The 19479-nt window shown below is 58.8% G+C and overlaps 6 protein-coding genes across 6 annotated transcripts; 2 read left to right on the top strand and 4 right to left on the bottom strand.

Moving 5' to 3' along the window:
• Window positions 1-3469: 3469 nt before the first annotated feature.
• On the top strand, window positions 3470-6032 carry Malapachy_0649 (cleavage and polyadenylation specificity factor subunit; the record flags this gene model as incomplete). The annotated part of the gene is made up of 2 exons (XM_018135164.1): window positions 3470-3681; window positions 3710-6032. 2 exons carry the CDS (start codon window positions 3470-3472, stop codon window positions 6030-6032), a joined length of 2535 nt encoding a protein of 844 aa, XP_017992293.1.
• Window positions 6033-6074: 42 nt separating this feature from the next.
• On the bottom strand, window positions 6075-7034 carry Malapachy_0620 (mrpl9-mitochondrial ribosomal large subunit; the record flags this gene model as incomplete). Its single annotated transcript, XM_018135136.1, has 1 exon — window positions 6075-7034. The coding sequence occupies one exon, from the start codon at window positions 7032-7034 to the stop codon at window positions 6075-6077; it is 960 nt and encodes a 319-aa protein (XP_017992369.1).
• A 341-nt stretch (window positions 7035-7375) lies between these two features.
• On the top strand, window positions 7376-13609 carry Malapachy_0634 (short chain-type dehydrogenase; the record flags this gene model as incomplete). Its single annotated transcript, XM_018135150.1, has 3 exons — window positions 7376-7649; window positions 8337-8784; window positions 8992-13609. The coding sequence occupies 3 exons, from the start codon at window positions 7376-7378 to the stop codon at window positions 13607-13609; spliced, it is 5340 nt and encodes a 1779-aa protein (XP_017992328.1).
• Window positions 13610-13637: 28 nt separating this feature from the next.
• Malapachy_0642 (hypothetical protein) lies at window positions 13638-14849 on the bottom strand (the record flags this gene model as incomplete). The annotated part of the gene is made up of 1 exon (XM_018135158.1): window positions 13638-14849. The coding sequence occupies one exon, from the start codon at window positions 14847-14849 to the stop codon at window positions 13638-13640; it is 1212 nt and encodes a 403-aa protein (XP_017992299.1).
• Window positions 14850-14938: 89 nt separating this feature from the next.
• Window positions 14939-16660, bottom strand: Malapachy_0616 (t-complex protein eta subunit (tcp-1-eta); the record flags this gene model as incomplete). Its single annotated transcript, XM_018135132.1, has 2 exons — window positions 14939-16151; window positions 16179-16660. 2 exons carry the CDS (start codon window positions 16658-16660, stop codon window positions 14939-14941), a joined length of 1695 nt encoding a protein of 564 aa, XP_017992413.1.
• A 911-nt stretch (window positions 16661-17571) lies between these two features.
• Window positions 17572-19417, bottom strand: Malapachy_0619 (gamma-glutamyltransferase; the record flags this gene model as incomplete). The annotated part of the gene is made up of 3 exons (XM_018135135.1): window positions 17572-18121; window positions 18145-19142; window positions 19172-19417. The coding sequence occupies 3 exons, from the start codon at window positions 19415-19417 to the stop codon at window positions 17572-17574; spliced, it is 1794 nt and encodes a 597-aa protein (XP_017992167.1).
• Between the last annotated feature and the right edge of the window lie 62 nt (window positions 19418-19479).

The following is a 19479-nucleotide window of genomic DNA, read 5'->3' as shown; positions in this document are numbered from 1 at the left end:
ATTGTTGGCAGCGTTGGAGGCGGATACTGGGGCCATACTATGGTCCATGCCATTGTATACCGACTCTCCATACAATATTCCCTCTTTGATTCCCTTTTTTGACGTATCCGATGGCTGGATGGTCTTAGAAAAGCGAGGTTTGTACATTGGCCAACTAACATAGGCCACTGCCGGTTGGAAGTATGGCAGAGCGAGTCACTTGTACCCGGTCTCGAGCATCCTAGGCGCGGCGCGTACCAGAGGTATACGTTCTTGGATACACACTCGCCCATGGCCCGTTTTTCGGCGTTTCGTTTTCGTTTCCCATGGCTTGTGGCTATTACGTCGGATCGGTACATTGTGCAGATGAACATTGTACACCGTACTATCACCCGGCATCACCGAGTATATATTCATGGACTTACGCACCAAATGATGTACGTATGACTCGTGCTTACCAGCAGTCATTCGATAGGTACGCATTTGCATACTTACCCAGACTTTGATGACAAGTTCATTGTGATTTCTTGTGGTGCTAGTGAAGGCCTTATGATCTTTGACCGGAACTCCTCGTACCTCCGTATCTTGTGGACTTTGGATTCTCATATGGCTTTGCATGGCATTCCACCATATTACACGCCAGACTCAAGCCCCGCGCCGTCTCGCCCATGCTTTCAGCAGCGCTTTGTGCACCAAGTCAGAGCGCCGCAAACATGGACACATGCACGTCGCCTCTGGCAGCATGCGGGGGCGTTAGGATGGAGTGAGTGGTACAAAGTGGAACTAGACAGCAGTACTGATACAATGGTCGCCCTTTCCTCGCAAGGTGTACTGCTGTTACGACACGTATCGTATTTAACGCATTCCCTGATTCCGCCGTCGCTGTGCTTGTATGCCTTTCCGCAGCAGCGGCCGGCCTCAGCTGCCTCAACTATGCCAGGACCTTATCAACCCATGTCACCCCAGCACCTGCCTCGTGATTGGATGCGTGCACTACAGTTGCATGGGATGGGCAGCCTGTCCGTCTGCCAGGGCCGCGTATTGGTTGTGCATGGCCTGTGTACGTTGCTCGACCTGCGCGTGCCCTCCTCTTTGTCGAAGCAGCCTGTGCCGGACATCTATGCGCGGGTATCGCGGCCAGGTGTGTGTGTACCGTTTACTGTGTACGAATGGTCCGAAATGATCTGGACCGATTCGACTAGCGCAAGTGCATGGCCCATCCCCCAAAACTATGCCATACAGATGGACCAGGTAGGTACAAAGTGCATCTCACATGCAGACGTCCATCTACTGCGTAGCCCGCCAAAGACAGGCGGAGCAGCATAGAACCACTTCGACGTTGTCCACATGGCACGTTACGTAGGCACGGCGAAACGCCCGTGCGTCTTGAACCCCTCCACATAGCCACCTGCTGCTCTCTTTCGACGCTCATGGCTAAGGCCAAGCTGTGGCCACGCGATGTGGTCGCTGCTATCTTGAGCGAATTGGATGTACCGTCTCTACAATCAGCTTCTCTTGTATGCCAACGTATGTTGCTCTGCGCTCACGTTAGAATGGTTCCATATTGCCCACGATGAATGGCTTTGGCGACGTCATGCTGTTCAGGCACAGTATATTCGGCCAAGCGATACGCTACCGATGGCCTTGCAACGGTATCGTACAGATCCTGCCTATGGAAGTATCACAGGGTATTGGGATGATGTGCGCACGTTCTCTGAGCTTGTACACAAGCGACGGCGGCTGGACGAATGTCTAGGACGCCTCGCGACCCAGCCTGAAGACGAGCAGCGTGTCGTAGAGCTGCATCCACAGTGCCAATACTTTCGACCGGCCGGCTGGGAAGAAGATGTATGGCGTATTAAGCTCGATCCTGTGGATCATTGTGTTATTGTCACAGGCTGTCATGGCGGCATTCGGACGTTGGATGCTCATTCAGGCGACGTGTTGTGGTCACTACCACGCTCTGAGACACGTGAGCATCCACACTTGGAATGGTCCGAAGGCTGGATGATTTTTGATCGATTGGGTACGTGTCCCACGACTAACCTCAGGCCCTGGCCACTTTGAAATATGGAAGAGCGAGCGATGCTGCGACGATATCCCCGCGCCACGGCGTGGTGCGTACCGACAAGAAACGATTTTGGAAGCACCGCATGGTATACTAGCGTACCGATTTCAATACCCCACGCTCCTCTGCGCTACCATTGACGGACATCTTGTTGAGTACGATGTAACACGTGAAGCATGGACGCGGACCATGTCGCTGCACCCCACACGACATCAGCAGGGTAATATGTACGTACAAATGGGCTTACTCGCAGCAACTATATTGGTGTGTAAAAGTGTACTAATGCAGACTTTGATGATCATTTCGCGTTTGTTGTAGGCTATGGCCTAGCCGCCGTCACAATTCTGCGGCGTGAGACGGGCGAGATTGTATGGACTATGCGTGATTTTGTCTTGCAAGAGGATCACATGGACGTTTTTGAGCCGGCATGTGCTCCTACGCCTACTATGCCATGCTTCCAACGACACCCTATGAGCACACCTGCCAGTGCTCTAGGCGGTACTGGCCCTCTTGCGTCTGAAACGCTTCGTGGCCCCCTTGCGTGGATGGCTATCCACCCTGATCCTTTCACAGATACGCTCGTTGTTTTGTGCAATGGCGGTTTGCTGTTTTTGCATGGCTACCAAGCGCACTTTTTGCAGGGTGCGTCGCTCCGAGTGACGTTTATGGAGTTCCCACGAACTGTGTACCAAGTCTGTGCAACAGAGGATGCCTCTGGCTGGCAACACCGACGTCTGTTGCCGCCGCATTGGGGTCTCTTTCTAGCTCACCAAAAACCAGGGTTCCTTGCCGTGCACCAAGGCCGCGTTGTGGTCGTGCATGGCATGGTCCTGATGGTAGACCTATGTGCGCCTTCGGCGGTGGTCCCTCGCTCGTCTAGAGACGTTCAAGGACCTACGCATGCGCCATATTCCACCTACATATGGACAGACATAATGGATATGATGATGGAGGACGAGACTAGCATGTGGCCCATGGAGCTATGCAGCTGTGTCCAGATGGACGATGTACGTACATGGATGCTGACATACAGACGGGTATCTACTATGTATCCACACAAATTCTCGAGAAAGAGATCGGCACAGACCCGCTGTCGTTCCCACCGACGTACCAGGAAGCCTGCCTGGAAAACAGGTCAACTATGGTCGCCGCCTTTCGATGGGATACCGCCGCCAAGCCACAGGAGCGGCACGTCCCTGCGCGATGGTGGGGAGTCTTAGCACAACTCTCTGCTGATGCATCGTCGGACGAGGACGAGGACGCCTCGCTCAACGAGGACGAGTTGTCCATCGACGACATCGCGTGGCTCGCCGGCGGTGACGAGGGGGAAGCCGATCTATAGTGGAGGCCATAGCGTAGCACACACCTCCATTCCTCCCCTAGGCCGTCGCGGTGCGTCGCTCGACGTCGTGTTGCTGCGACATGCTGCAGTTCACGCCGCTCTCTGCCCCGTATGTGGCGGAGCAGAGCAGTGCGCATGCGGAGCATCCACGCGCTCTAGCATACTTGCTGGAGATCGATAATGCGCGTATCTTGCTGGACTGTGGCGCGCCGGAAGACTTGTGTTTCGAGGCGACGTCTGTCAAGTGTGAGCGCACTGAGCTACAAGGCACATTGCCGGAGATCTTGCAAACGTACGTAGTGACTGTCCGCTAACCTCAGAATTGGATCGACTATTGATGTGGTTTTGCTTGCGCATGCGGAGATGGCGCATATGGGCTTGTATGCGTATGCCTACACGCACTATGGTCTGCAATGCCCTGTGTATGCCACACTGCCTGTCCAGGCCATGGGCCGTCTACAGATGCTAGATATCGTGCGTGGATGGAGCAACGAAGTGGACCGCACCTCTGAAGCGTCGACACGGTGCCTTCCAACAGAAGCGCAAGTCGATGAAGCCTTTGAGGCTATTCGCACCGTACGATACTTGCAGCCAACGCCGCTCGAAGGCAAATGCGCCGGCCTCGTACTCACAGCCTACAATGCAGGCCACACTTTGGGAGGCACAGTATGGAAGCTGCGTTCCCCGTCGGTCGGTACATTGGTCATGGCCCTCGATTGGAACCATCATCGCGAGCGTCACTTGGATGGCACAGCGTTGGTGTCTGTCGGCGCTGCAGCGCCGCTGGCACACACGGTAGGACGGCCCGACGTGTTTATCACAGGCGTAGAACGTGGTCAGCGTACCAATGCGCGCCGAAAAGACCGTGATGCTGCGCTGCTTGAGCAAGTGCATCGTACCCTAACAGGCGGCCATTCAGTCTTGATCCCTGTGGATAGTGCTGCGCGTATGCTGGAAGTGCTCGTGCTGCTGGATCAGCATTGGGCGTACGCGTACCAGCACCAACGCTTCCCGTTGTGCCTGGTCTCGCATACCGGCCAGGAAGTCGTGGAACGTGCACGTACGTTTATGGAGTGGATGTCGCGTGAGTGGGCTATTCAGCTCCTGGACGCGTCGGACAAGCAGCGTGCGCGACGAACCAAAAGCCAGGCACTGACCAAGTCGCCGCTGGACTTCCCTGGCGTGCGGTACTTTACGTCCGTGGAAGCACTGCATCAGGCGCTCTCTGCTTCGCAAGTGAAGGTCGTTTTGGCGACACCAGCTGCGATCACGCATGGCCTAGCTCGGCAGCTGCTGCCAGACTTTCTCTGTGATCCAGATGCGCTGCTGGCCATGATCGATTGTGGTCCACGTGGCTCGCTGCTACGGACGCTGTTTGACCGGTGGAATGCGACACAGTCTGATCCATTGGCTTGGCGCACAGGGCACATCGGCACGGCGGCGACACTTGGCGGCACGATTACCTATGAGATGCGGCGTCGAGTGCCCCTGGCTGGCGACGAACTGCGTGCGTACCATGAGCGGAAGCAGGCTGAGGCGCAGGCGCAGGCGCAGCGTGTAAAGGTAGCGCCACGACAGCGTGAAGCTGACGCCGATGAAATGGACGACGAAGAAGATGGCTCGTCGTCAGACTCAAGTATGGATGAAGACAACGATGGCGAGCTTCTTGCGCATCGTCGGCTCATGTCGACGCGCGACATTGCGCCGGACGCGATGAATACCAAAGAGTCGACGGAGATCTCGTTCGATATCTACCTACGTGGCCATGCCAGTCGCGATGCCGGGCAGCACTACCGTATGTTCCCTGCGGCGGAGCGCAAGCGGCGTGTCGATGGCTACGGCGAGGCTATCGATACCGCGCGATGGCTTGCGCGACGACGCCGATTGGAGGCCGAGCAGGAAGAGCAGCTTGATCCCGAGCGATTCCGACGTGCGGCTGCGCAGCAAGCGCGGACGAAGGCCCAAGCCACAGCACCGTCCGAGGTGCCGTCCAAGTATACCACCGACACGCTCCATGCCGCAGTACGATGCCGCGCCATCTACGTCGATCTGCAGGGCTTGTACGATGGACGAGCGCTCACGACCTTAATTCCCCAATTGCAGCCACGCCGCGTCATTCTGGTGAATGGCGACGCAACGACGTTTGCGGAGATGCGCACGACGCTGAGCAAGTACGAGCTGTACATGCCAAGTCTCGGCGAGACAGTGACGGTGGGGGGCCTCGTCGACTCGTACAGTGTGCGTCTCGGGGATACGTTGATGAGCCAGCTGCGTTGGCGTCAGATGGAAGAGTACCAAGTGGTCCACGTCCACGTCGCGCCTGATTTTGCAGGCGATGCAGATACGCCGACACTGATGCCCGTGCACGACGCAGCTACGCTGCATGCTGCGCAGGCGCCCTCGACCTTGTACGTGGGCGACTTGCGTCTATCGGCGCTCAAAGCGTACTTGGCACGTGAGCACCGCATCCGCGCGGATTTTGCCGGCGAAGGTGTGATGATCTGCACCGACAAGCAGGGCGATCGGCCTGTGCGTGTGGCCAAGCAGGCCGATGGGCGTATTGTGATTGAGGGCAACGTATCGATGAACCTCGTACGTGTCCGTCAAGCCATCTATCATCTCGTGGCGCAAGTCAATCAATAGCACACCATGTAGAGCCTAGGATGCTATGTACAAGGTCGGCATTTATGGGTATGGACCGACCTCGATCACGTCCGGCAGCGCCGCTGCCATCTCGCGTGTGCCGGCCGGGAACGGCAGACCCGTCAAGCCACGCGGCAAGTACTGTGCCGCGCCCTTCGCAGGGTCCAACAGCTCGCCTGCCGGCGTCTGGCCACGGCGATACGTAAAGTATGCGTTCTTCACCAGATTTTTCAGCGCATCCCGCACAAGGACGACACCGCCCTCCGGCCCAGGAACGTGGCCCTTGACGAACAGCAGCTCATTCTTCACATCCACACGCAGTACACGCACATTCTGCACAGTGCGGTAGTGGCCACCCATGCGTCCAGGCATGCGCTTGCCTGGGAACACACGGCCGGGGTCCTGGTTGTTACCGATCGAACCAGGGGTACGGTGCGCAAGCGAGGCACCATGCGAGGCATTGCCTCCGGCGAAGCCGTGGCGCTTCATCACACCGGCAAAGCCCTTACCACGTGTGATCGCACGCACATCCACATCCTGGCCCGGCACAAAGTGCGCGGCGGAGAGCTGCGTACCAAGCGGCACCAGTGCATCTTCCGACACACGGAACTCACGCAGCACACGCTTGGGGCCCAGCCCCGCCTTGGCAAGGTGGCCACGTACAGGCGCCGTCACGGCCTGCGGCCGGGCATCGGTCGCAGCGACTTGCATCGCGATATACGGGGCCTCTTCAGACGAGGCCGGCTCATGGCGGATATGCTTCGAAATCTGGTTGCTGTCCACGTACAGCACAGTCACAGGCACACGTTGGCCTTCCGGCGTGAACATGGTCGTCATGCCTTTCTTACGTGTAATCAGGCCTACCCGCTGCGAAAGGGGCGTCCACTCGGCCTTGGTCTCTTGGCATACGAGTCGCGAAATGGCGAACGTACGCACCCACTGTGTCGGCGCAGCGCAGACGCGCATCGCCGCCGCTGCTCGCACTACCGAGCCGCCGAGCATAGGTGTGGAAGAAAGAGAGAGGGCACGGCGATGCATCACATGACCCGGCACGTCTTAGGTAAGCACCTCACGCCGAGCCAGTGGCACTCCCAAGGCACAGCTGGCGCCGTAGCCAAGCGACCGACCCCTCGCTCGCCGATCGAATTTCATTTAGTCCCTGGCGCCTTTCGCCTACGAGAAACAGGCGAGATGCGCAGCCCGAGATGACTACCCCACCTGGGCCGCGCGAATTAAAGGCGTCACTCCCATCCAACTATCCTCAGCGTGCCCGTGGTGCTTTTTGATGATCCACGACGATGTCACGAGTACAGCCTGAGCCTACGCTGTGACCTCTGGCTGGCATGAGCCAGGAACTGGATCGGGCTACGTTGGCCCCCATGGGCGAAGGCGGATGCCTGCAACTCTCTTCCCCTCTGAGCCGAGCTCACATCCGCGACTTTGCCTCGCAGTGTGCGTACTATGCCCGTATCGCGGATATTGTCGTATACGATACACAAGGGATGACCGCCGAAGCATACCCTACGCACATGCGCGCATCTGTTGACGTGAATCACCATGTATCGCTCCTAGAGCGCGAACAGGCCGCAGCCATGCTACGCCTATTACCACCAATGTGTTTGTGGGCCCCTCGAGCGATCTAAAACAGACCTTGTCCGAGCCCTTTGCTATCGGTGTACAAATGGAGCCTTCCCATTCTATGCCATAGGAACGTTGGCTGCAGCAACTACGTGAGAATTTACTGGCGTATAATGAACAGGATTTAAGCGACGACGTACCTCTGCCCTGTTGTCCATCTCAGCTGGGGCGTCCTGCCAGCCTGTGAGGAAGACGTACCGGCCTTTCCGCCTCGATTCTGCAGGTATGCGCATGGATGTATGCTCTGGCACATCCATCCTCATGCCAAGCGCCGCACCTCCCGCGGCGTATTTTGATTCATTGCCGAGATGGGTTCGTAAACACGTCGCTCTTGGCGCTGAGCTACTTGATATGCAAGCACGGCTTTTCGCTGCCGTCCGCCTACCCACATCTCCAAGAAACGATGCAACGTGCCTTCTACGTCACGCCGAAATGTAAACATGTGCTGGAAGTGATGGAAAAGCAAAAGGCCGACGCACGAGGCGTGCCAGTGCCAGGATAAAGAGTGCACATTTCCATGGGTGCCTATCGTCCAAGGTTCTTCCATTCTTGTACTTGGGTACATTGGATCACGCCAACAACCAATCTCTCTTACAGGCGATGGGCATTACGCATGTGGTGTCTATGGGCGAATCGATGGCCAACGACGAGGGGCGGCCCACGCAGGTGACCGTTTTGCACGTGGCCCAGGTGATGGACGATGGGCTGGACACGCGTCGTCCACATACTTCCTGGACGTATTGGCCTTTGTCAAACAAGCTCGGCTCGCTGGCGGCAAGGTGTTGGTCCACTGCCGACATGGTGTGAACCGAAGTGCCACGGTGGTCATTGCCTACGTGCTGGCGCATATGGACTGGAGCTTGGACGATGCGTACTTGTACGTACGCAGCCGCCACCTTCATGTGATTCTTCAGCCGCATTTGCTGTTTTTCTGGGACTTGATGGGCTGGGAGCGATTCCTGGTGCAGGCCACTGGGCCGTCTGCCTACGCGCATGGACCGCCAATGCCTAGGCCAACGCCCATACTTGTGGTACGCTCTATGCTCCCACATCCACATGCTAAATCAACGGTGCTTGTAACTGGTCCTAGCGCCCCGTTTGTACATAGTCGCTCGTATGTGCTCGATCGACCGCAGCTGTCGGCCTGTCTGCCCCGCACTCCACCTGACAACCTCCACCTAAAAAATTAAGCATCGCATGCAAGGCGCCTTGCATTCGGCCGAGCGTAGATGCACGCAGACTGAGAGCTTCGATTCGATGTTACATACAGCTCTGGGAGGTTTAAACCCCAGTGTCGTCGTTGCTAGAGTATGCACCCTAGCACGCATAAACCGCCGCGCCGGCGTGAGTATGATGCACCTATGGCATCTGCATCGACACGGAATATACGGTTCATGGAGCCAGGGCAGGCGCACTCAGGCCCATCCTCGGCTGCCCACGCGCCATCGTGGCAGGCGCACGAGCTGGAGGGGTCAGGCTTGTCGCATGCCGTGCCCGGCGTAGCGACGTCGCTGCCATCGGGCACACGTCGACGTGCGTCTGCGAATGATGCAGTAGTGTACGACCCGTTGCTGCGTGTCAAAGCCTCAGACGAGCGTCGCATGCGTCGAAGCCGATCGCCACGGCATACGTCGTCGTCACGGATAGCGGACCTTCCACTGGACGAGGAGGCCCATGTGATCCGCGGACGCATACGCCGCACAAGTCTAGCATCGCCGACCTCGCCACAGAAGAACGAGGACTCGGATGCAGTCACGCTACGTCTCGTCAACGAGTCGTGGAAAAACTCGACACCGTCTGAGCCTATTTTCACGCGCCAGCGGAAACCGCAGTCACGGCCTTCGCAACCTACCTATCGCATGGCTGATCTGCACTCCATGAGCGACGATGACGAGGAAGACGATCCACCTCAAAATCCCGCTGTGCCCTTCAAGCCTCTGGGCTCAGCGGCGGCGCCACGCGCATCGGCGTCCGTACCGCGCGAGCAAACCCATGGCGCCTCACGTATACCATCCAACGACCTGGTCACACTAGCAACCATTGCAGTGGGCGACAACGATGCCCTAGAAGAGGAAGCACAGAAACTTCGCGACGAGCAGTGGCTGAACGAGGAGCGGGAGAGGCATGCCGCCTACACGCAATCGCCTCCGCCACGAACACGCGGCCTCAGCGCTCCTCGTCGTAAGCAACGTGCCAAGGCCACGTCGCCGCCTCTCCGCGAGACGTCGCCGGCGTCGCCGCCGCCGCCCCTGCCGCCCTTGCGTGCGGCGTCCGCGGGCGATGCCGAGCTGCGACGCTCGGTGCGTGCGCAGTCCAGCGAACGCTTCCCGCCGATGCCAGTGGAGGTGGGTGGCACAGAGAGTCCCAAGGTGGCACGCAAATTGTCTGTGCGCGAAGAGTTGCGACGTCGGCAACGTCCACGCGCCAGTACATCGATGGCGACCCACGAAGGCCGTCGATCGCGGTCCAAAGGTCGGCCGCGTGCGAGTTCGTCCATGTCGCGCCGACGCGAAGCCTCGCCAGTCCTTCTACGGGACGATGCTGATCCTGCGACGCATATGCGCCCAGAAGCTTCGCCATACCGGCTGGAACGGCCTCAGACGCCGCCAGCCTCGTCGAAAGTGGACATGGCAGAGCTGACAGCGACGCCGTCGTCCGCGGACAACTTTGAAGATGCACGTGCGTTTGACGACAGTATGGCGTCCGACGAGGAGGTGTGGTTTGATCCCAAGGACGAGCAGCGACGAGCAGCTCGCCAGAAGCGGGCGGACCGTGAGCGCGAGCGTCGGGAGCGTATCGAAGCGGAAGCGCTCGCACGTCAGCAGGCCGAGATGCAGCGGCTGGAAATTGTCAAGCGGCTGCAGCAAGAAGAACTGGAGCGTGAGCGTGAAGAGCGCGAGCGTGAAGCAGCGCTTCGTCGTGCCCTGCAAGAGCAGGAGCGGGCTCTGGAGCAGCGCCGTCGCGAAGCGATAGAAGAGCGGCAGCGACGCGAAGAAGAGGCACGTCGACGCCAGCTGGAGGCGGCAGCTGAAGCGGAAGCGGCGGCGGAAGCCGCGCGGCTGCAACTGGAAGAAGAGCTTCGTCAGAAAGAGGCGGAGGCGGAAGCCGCGCTGGAGCGTGAACGGCAGCGTGAAGAGGAAGAGCGTCGCCGCATCCAGGAGGAGGAAGAGTACGAGCGTGAGAAAGAGCGGCTCGAAGAGGAAGAGCGTCGCGAGCGGCAGCGCCTGGCCGACTTGGCCGAGCGGGAGCGACGTATCGCGCTGGAGCGGGAGCAACGCCGCGAGGCTGCGCGACTGGAATCGGAGCGCTTGCGACTGGAGAAGCGTATGCGCGCGGAGGCGGAGCGGGCAGAGACGGAGCGATCGCGGCAGGCGCGTTTATTGGCGGAAGCTATGGAGCGCGAGCAGAAACGACGTGACGAGGCACTCGCTGCGGAGGCACGGCGAGTGCAGGAAGAGCGCGAGCGCATCGAGATGGAGCGGCACACCAGGATGCTGGCCGAGAAAGAAGCGGCGCTGCAAGCGCGACTGGAAGCGGAGCGACGAGCCGAAGAAGAGCGGAAGCGCTTGGAAGCGGAGTTGGCGCGGCAGGAGCGTGAGCGTGAAGAGGCGGAGCGGCGTGCGCGCGAGGCGCGTGAGCGTGAAGAGCGATTGGCACGCGAAGAGAAAGAGCGCCTGGAACGCATTGAGCGTGAGGATCGCGAGCGGCAGGAACGTGCGCTACGCTTGGAGCGTGAAGAGCGCGAGGCCAAGGAGCGGCGTGAGCGTGAAAAGCTCGCGCAGCTGGAGCGCGATGCGCGGCTGAAACGCGAGGCACAAGAAGCGGCGGAGCGTGCCCGCATCGAGAAAGAGCAGAAGGAGCGCGAGGCGCTGTTGCAGGCCCAAGCGGATCGTGAGCGTGAAGATCTGCAGCGGATCCAGATGGAAGAGAAGGCGCTCAAGCGTGCGAAGCGCGAGGCGGACGATGAAGATCGTATGGCACGTACCCATGCGCGCCGCATGGAAGAGCAGCATGGCGACGATGAGACGTCGTCGGTGGCCGAGACGGAACGGTCTACGACGTCGCGCGCGTCGGATGCGACGGACTTTACGCAGCTCACGCAGCTCATGCAGCGCACGAAGATCGTCTCGAAAGAGCCAAAGCCCGCGATCACGGGCATTCTGGCGAAGATGACGGGCAGTCGCCAGGTGAGCGGCAGCTCGCAGGCAACGACCATTCGCGCAGGGAGCGACACCGAGGACGATGAGCCTTCGACACCGGTGGCCACAGGTGCACGTGGCCTGCGCTTTGCCGAGCTGGCGCGCGCGCCGAGGGACGACGCGATTGAGTCGCACCCGATGCTTGGCTGGATGTCGTACCTGCTGGAGCATCGTGTGCCTGGCCTTGCGCTGCCCGTGCTGCCGTCGGTCCAGGTCACGCCGACCATTCGCCAGAGCCTCACCAGCTGGTTCCGCCACTCGACCATATCCATGGCGAGTGCAGACATGTCGGTGGTCGCCGACGAGGACTGGGTCGTGCGTCCTGTGGGCCCCTACCGAGACGGCGGTGTGCGCTACATGCCGGGCTTCACGATCCACGGGTTGGCGGATCCAACACACAAGATTGATCGCACCCGCTTCGTCCTGGCGCCGGACGACTCGCCCGAGGCCGAGTCCGAGTACAAACGCGTGAGCGACCTCGGTGAATTGGTGTTTACCTCCACGAAGCCATACACGGTGCAGCGGATTCTGGCGCAGCTCGACATGTCCGACATCCTCCACCTATACAATGTGTCCCACTCGATTCGCGCGGTGCTGCAGCAGCCGGCGGTGCATGAGTCGATTTTGGAGCAGTTCCTGCGTCCGATAGGGTACCTGACATGGGACGAGACCATCGTCACCGACGAGAAGGGCACTGTGGAGCGCGTGCCCGATCCGCTGCCGATCAGCCTGCGCGAGTGTGAGTCGTTCCTGCTGTACCTGTACGCGGAGCCGGAGCTGGCCATCGCAGCGGAAGCATACACGACCGCCGGCCACCGTCTGGACCGCCGGATCCCACGTATGGCACGTGCGGCAACACGCGCGTACAGCCGCATCCTGGCGCGTGTGCGTATGCAGCCAGGCGGTATGCACCCTGTGCCGGTGTCCATCGAGACGCCTGGGCCGGACGGCGTTCAGCTGCGTACGCTAGCGACGGTGCATGCGCCTGGCTACGTGTCGACGTTCCGTGCGTGGGCGCCCCTGCCTCACGGCGATCCGTCGCTGTTTAGCACGGAGCTGCAGCGTATGGAGCGTGAGCTGTTCATTGCGGGCATTTGGCGGTTCCTGCTGCGCGGCGATGTGGTCATAAATACGGCCAGCGACCATCGTTTCATCTTCAATGGCGAAGGATTTGAGCTGCTGTGCACTAAAAACACGACGCACGCCCACATTCCATCGTACCTCAACATGTTCCTCTTCCCACCGACATACTACGACATGGTGCTCCCGCCAGACTCCACGCCGCTGATGCACTTGGACGTGGCGCCGTGGCGCCACCTGTTCTTGCCGTCCGTGCAGCTGGTGCGTGACAATGTGGACACGGTAGGCCCCAATGGCCAAGTATACCGCCTGACCAAGTGGGTGTATCGTACCGCGTTTACCATGAACATGCCCCTCCATGAACTCCCCGACTTTTTGGAGTGTGCGTTCGATGCGCATCACGGCTGGAATGGCACCGTGGCACTGGAAATCGAGAGTACGACCGAGCATATTCTCGACGTCATTCGCCGCTGCATGACGCCCGACGACCCGCCCGAGCTGGCGCAGAAGATCCTGCAGGCCGTGCTGGACGGCAACGCGACGTCGTTCCCGGTGCCGCCTATGCCCACGAAGGACGAGGCGGACCTTCGCCCGACATATCCATGGCGCCTCCTCCGTGATCGCTCTCAACCTGGCCTGCTATGGCTCACTCCCGCGTAAATAGGTGATATATTGTACTATACGAAACTCATACAACGAGAAACGACGTGCCATTCCCGGCCCACATTCGCTGTGCACGCCCAGCATCAGCACGATGATCCCACACACGACGTGGCGCGAGCGCCGCCGCATCAGGACTGTGCGCCAGATTCCCATGCTCATTCCATCCCCAGCCATACACGTCGCCTGACGCTGTGCGCACAAGGCAGTGCTCACTGCCTGCGGCCATCGCCTGGGCGTGCGCCATCGAGAGCGACGTCCCACTTGTTTGCTCATGCGACGCGCGACCACACGCATGCAGCGCCGCGCCAGCCCAGACGAACGTCGTCTTCCATTGGCACAGCGGCATCGCAGGCCCATCCACATCAAATCGGTGGGCCCAGGCAGGGCACACGTCCGACCGGGGGAAAGGCAGCGCCAGTTGACCGTCCCGCGCTTGGCCCAAAGCCCACAGCTCCGTGTGGGCCGGCGTCGCCCACGCCAGCACAGTATGCTGCATGCCCGCAGCCAGGTACACGGTGGTATCGCTCTTTGTCGGTGGCCATAGGCACACGGCGATCGGGCGTGTGTACATGCCGCGCGACGATGGCGGCGGCGGCGGACCGAGCTGACCATGCCGCGCATGACCCCATCCAAGGATGCCATGGCACACGATCGCATGCGACGCCGTCGATTCCCATACAACATGCAGAACCACATGCCGCACACCCGCCTGCACGGCACGAATACGCACCGAGGCCTGCGCTAGCGACTCGCACGAGAGCGGCGTCGATGTATAGGCCACCGTCTCGATCTGCAGCGGAATGCGTGTGGCGTACGCGCCAGGCTCATGGGCCGGCCCTGCTTCGCCCCATGCCGAGCCGCCATAGGCGTAGATATCGTCCGCCTCCGGTCCTCGGACGACGATGTAGACACAATCCCAGCTGGCTGCTAGCATTGTCACTTGCGCATCGTCCGGCCCAGCGTCAATACCGATCGCTTTGCATGGCACGCGTGTAAACGCACGGTACGTTGCATGGGCTGTACGCCCACACACGTACAGCGAACGAGCCGAGGCGTCGGCGTGCGTACACAGAGCCCACGTCGCTGACGACGTGCATACACAGGCTTGTATGTCCCAGCCCGGCGGTGGAAACGCACATCCATCGTCCTGTTCGCATGGCGTCCACGACGCCATGTCGTCCGTATGGCCTACGCCCAACTGCCCCTCACTGTTGGAGCCGGCCGCATAGAGGCGCATCGTTAAGGCGCACAGATCTTCGAAATCGCCCCAAATTCAGGTGGAGGCTGCAAGCCGACGTCGCGACCGCTCCCCTTCGTGTCTACACACTACCTACGCGGCACTCCACCACGAAGCGCACGCTGCGCGGTGCCGGGCGGCATCGCAGGCCCAGGCCCTTGCGGCTCATTTTGCTTGGCACTGATCGTTTCGTCAACGCTCAGAATGATACGAGCAGCTTCGGCTGAGCTGCCCAGCGCATTGATCTTGATGAGCGCAGGTTCCCACACAAACTTTTCCATGTTGTTCGACACGCCTTCCGTGGTCACATCGATGCCGTCCCATGTGTGGCCCTTCGCATGCTGCATACGCAACTGATTCAGCAGATCCGTCGCGTCAAAGCCAGCATTGTCGGCCAACTGCCGGGGGACGCACTCCAAAGCCTTGGCGTACGCCGTCATGATCATTTGCTGCTTGCCTTGAATCGTGCGAGCATGCTCACGTAGCAACTTGGACAACTCCATCTCAATAGCGCCGCCGCCAGCGACAACGTCGTTGTTCTTCATCGCACGCTTCACAATCATAATAGCATCATGCAAGCTGCGCTCAATCTCGGCAATCACCTGCTCGGCACCACCACGCAACACAATCGTCGCCGTCTTCGCGCCGACACACTCGGTAAAGATATTAAAGCGTTCTCCGCCGATCTGGCGCTCCTCAAAGCGGCCACACGTGCCGAGATGGCGCGCAGGGTCAATGTCAGACACGGTCGACTGCACAGAGCCGCCCACAGCTTGCACCACACGTTGCATATCTTCGTTCGGTACACGGCCCGCACAGAAAATATCACGGTCCGCAAAGTATTGCGTCGCGAGATCACCGATCGGCAGCTTCGACAGAACCACTTTCGCGCCCGTCTCGACAATCTTCTCAAGCTTGTTGTAGATAATCGACCATTCCGCATCGACAATCGCTTGGTACTCATTTACGTCTGTCACACGCACTTCCGCATTGTCTTTCTCCGCCTTGAGCTCCAGCTCCACGTTGAGACACAGCACCTTGGGGTTCGTAAACGTTTTCGGCTGCTGCTCAAAGCCAGCATACGCAAACGTCTTCTTGAACGCAACGCCCTGAATGAGCAGCGAGTCTTGCATCGCACCACCAGGCACTTGCTTAATACCGATCAGCTTCTCGTTGAGATCATCTTGGTTCAGCGAGAGCACCGCATTCACGGCCATCTCCGAGAAGAATGGACGTTGGGACACAATTAGCTTCGACGACATCGCCGTGCCTGCGCACTTCAACAACAAATCCCGGAATTCCCTGGTTGTTAGTCTGTGCCATACATACGTTTCATTGTCACGCTCAATATGTACCGCCAAGCGGTTCACATGCTCGATCGCCAGCTGCGCAGAAGCGATAATGCCCTTCGCAATAATGTGCGGGCTCACACCCTCTTCCACAAACGGACGACACTGCTTCAGAATTTCACCCGTGAGCAGCACGACGGACGTCGTACCATCACCCACCTCAGCATCCTGCGCACGCGCAATGTCGACAAGCGTACGCGCAGCGGGGTGCACAATGTCCAGCAGCTTGACGATCGTCGCGCCGTCGTTCGAGATGGTTGCCTCGCCACGGTCGTTGACAATCATCTTGTCCATACCACGAGGACCCAACGTAGACGCCACACACGAGACTACGGCCAAGCACGCACCGATATTCGATAGAAGCTGACCCTTACCCTGCGACGTATCCGTTCCCTCTTTCAGCAAGATCACAGGCGGTTGCATCATTCCCAACCGCCCGCCGTTGCGCATCATGCCGGCCATCGAAGCAAGTCGTCGTAGCCTCGTTTGTCGCGCCGCGCGGTCGTCCAGCAAATGTGTACGCACGTGATGCATGTGGAGTACGTCATGACGCTTCGTGTTGGTGGTGTCACGCTGTTCCCCATGCTTCTCACACGCGTTGGGCTGGGCCGATGGCCGTCTCTTTCATGCAGAAGAGCACCATTGGTACGAAGTCTTCGTACATTCCCCGCTCGATCGAGTCGGCCTCGATCTCGCGTGCCACGTCCATCTGCGAGTCCCAACTCTGTCCTACTGGGCCTTCTCGGCGTGAATACTCTGGTCTTTGGCGCATGGTGGTATGCAAAGGACCATGCACAGCAGGGTGATCCACGTTGGTACAATTTTATGATACGAAACTTCACTAGTGGCGAGCCACAACTGCGCGCTGGCCGCTGGTGGACACTTCTTACAGCGTGCTTTAGCCATCAAGACGCCACGCACTTTGGCATCAATATGCTCACATTCGCCCTAACAGCACCAGCCTTGATTCCAATGATTGGTGCACCGACATTGTTGTCCCTGTATGTTGGTGCTGGTATGATCGCTTCTGCGACAAGCATTGTATGGCCGTACATTGTCGATCCCATCATACATGGCGAACGTACGTCCCTCGCTCGGCATCGCTACACATTTTCGCAGGGCGCTAGTGGATCTGTGTATGCCATCCTTTCCGCATTTACCATGATGCAGCCCATGTCCACCGTCTATTTATTCTACGCGATTCCTCTACCAGCCTGGGTCTGCATTGGAGGTATCGCTGCATGGGAACTATACCAAGCCAGTACGCCGCATCGGGATGGTCATGTGGATCATGTGGGACATGTGGGTGGTTTGCTGGCCGGCGTCGCCTTTGCGCGTTTCCGCGGTTTGTAATGTAGGTACTAGCATGTGAATTAGACAGCAGCGCCACGCGCTTCTTCCTGCCGCACTTCTGAGGCCGTGACAAAGTGCCCATCTGGGCGTCGAACAATGGCCTGCGCTGTGGACACACCAGGTCCGAAGAAATAGGGGTGGTGGCCTTTGGCTTGCAAGGCCTCCACAGTACGGTTGCTATACCCATGCCAGAATGGCCACGTCGGCATTTCGTACTCAAAGAACGCGAGGTCTGGTACCAGCTGATGATGCCAACGAGGCCGATCAATGACACTTTGCATATCAATCTGTCCATGGAATGACATGTACGTATAGGCCAATAGCAAATTCGCTGTGATGATACGCGAACCACCCGCAGAGCCACCAATGACTTCCACCTCACCCGTGTGTCGGTTCTCAATCAGGAAGGGTGACATGGACGACATGGGCCGCTTGCCAGGCGCAATGTAATTGGCCGGTGACGGCGCATACCCAAAGAGGTTCGAGCGATCAGGTTGCGAAAAGTCGTCCATGTCGTTGTTGAGGAGAATGCCGTCAGGTGTGCTAAGGAAAGCGCCCCAAATGCCACTGCTGTTAGTCATGACTATACGTACTTGATAGTGGTTGTGACCGAGATCGACATGCCCTCGGCGTCCACAGCATTCAAGTGCGAGGTGCCTTTGTCGGATAGCACGTCCCAATGCTGCGGATCGTACTTGTGCATACGTCGCACTGTGTCATCTCGAATTTTGTCGAATCGCTTCTTGGCCACCGACGGCTGGATAATGTGCTCTTCCCATGCTGTCACATTGGGCAGGAAAGCCGGGTCAGCCAGGAAAGTACGTTCTCCGTACGAAAACTTGGTTGCCTCAATGAAGCGATGTGTATGCAACGCATCCGTCTCGTAATAGGGCTCATCCGGGTATTGCTCCATGGTCTTGAGTGTGGAAAGGATGACACTACCTGAGCTTGGTGCCGTTGTTGTCCATACACGGTACTTATCGCGGAAATCAATCGACGCAGCTTGGCCGATACGCACTTGGAACTGGCGCAAGTCGTCCATGGTCATAATGCCGCCATGCTGCTGAATCGTTTCAATCATTCGCTCGGCAATAGGGCCTTCATACATCACATTGGGGCCATACGTCGCAATCTGCTCCAATGTATCAGCCAAAGCGGGGAGGCGCAGGAGGCTCCCGGCAGGCAGGGGCTCGCCATCCGGGCAGAACGTGGGCACCAACGTAGGCGCCAGGCAGGCCAAGTTGCCACCCCATTGTATCTTTGAATAAAGTTGCGCAGGCACGCGGAATCCACGACGAGCAATTACGATAGACGGTTCAAGCAGCTGCTCCCATGGCAGGCGGCCATACAAGCGATGAAGCTGTTCCCATCCACGCACCTCGCCAGGCACAGCGACGGCTAGACCACCAACAATCGAGGAATTGGGTGGAGCCTTAGCATACATATCACGATGAGCCGCCTGGGGTGCTGTCTCACGATAATCAATCATCACAGGGTCACTGTAGCGAGTCTTGACAAGTGCAAAGCCGCCGCCCGACAAACCGGAATGAAAACTGTCCATTACACCGACGCAGCTCAATGTAGCAATCATCTGACATTAATTCGTATCTGAGTACATACTGCATCCGCGGCGGAGCCGCCTTTCTCCAAGATATAGGCACCGACGTTAGAGCACACATCCAATTCACAGGCCACAGCACCGCGTGTACCTGTAGTGTTGTAGTAGGATGGGTACCCTTGCGACGGCGCGCGCATGTACACAGGGATATCATCTGGAATCGTGGCATGCCATGTCGGTGTCGATTGCGACCACCGCCACGTCGCTAGGGCGGTCACAAACGCCCATAGCCCTAGTATCAGCCACATGATGCTGGTCAACGTTGGGGAGGCTATGTGGAGGACACGAAGACCTCGCTGCTAATTTCATG

The sequence above is a fragment of the Malassezia pachydermatis genome (genome assembly GCF_001278385.1).
Source record: "Malassezia pachydermatis strain CBS 1879 chromosome Unknown scaffold3, whole genome shotgun sequence".
Classification (NCBI taxonomy): Eukaryota; Fungi; Basidiomycota; class Malasseziomycetes; order Malasseziales; family Malasseziaceae; genus Malassezia; species Malassezia pachydermatis.
Note: the sequence above shows the minus strand (reverse complement) of the source record. Positions and strands in the feature narration are given on the sequence as shown.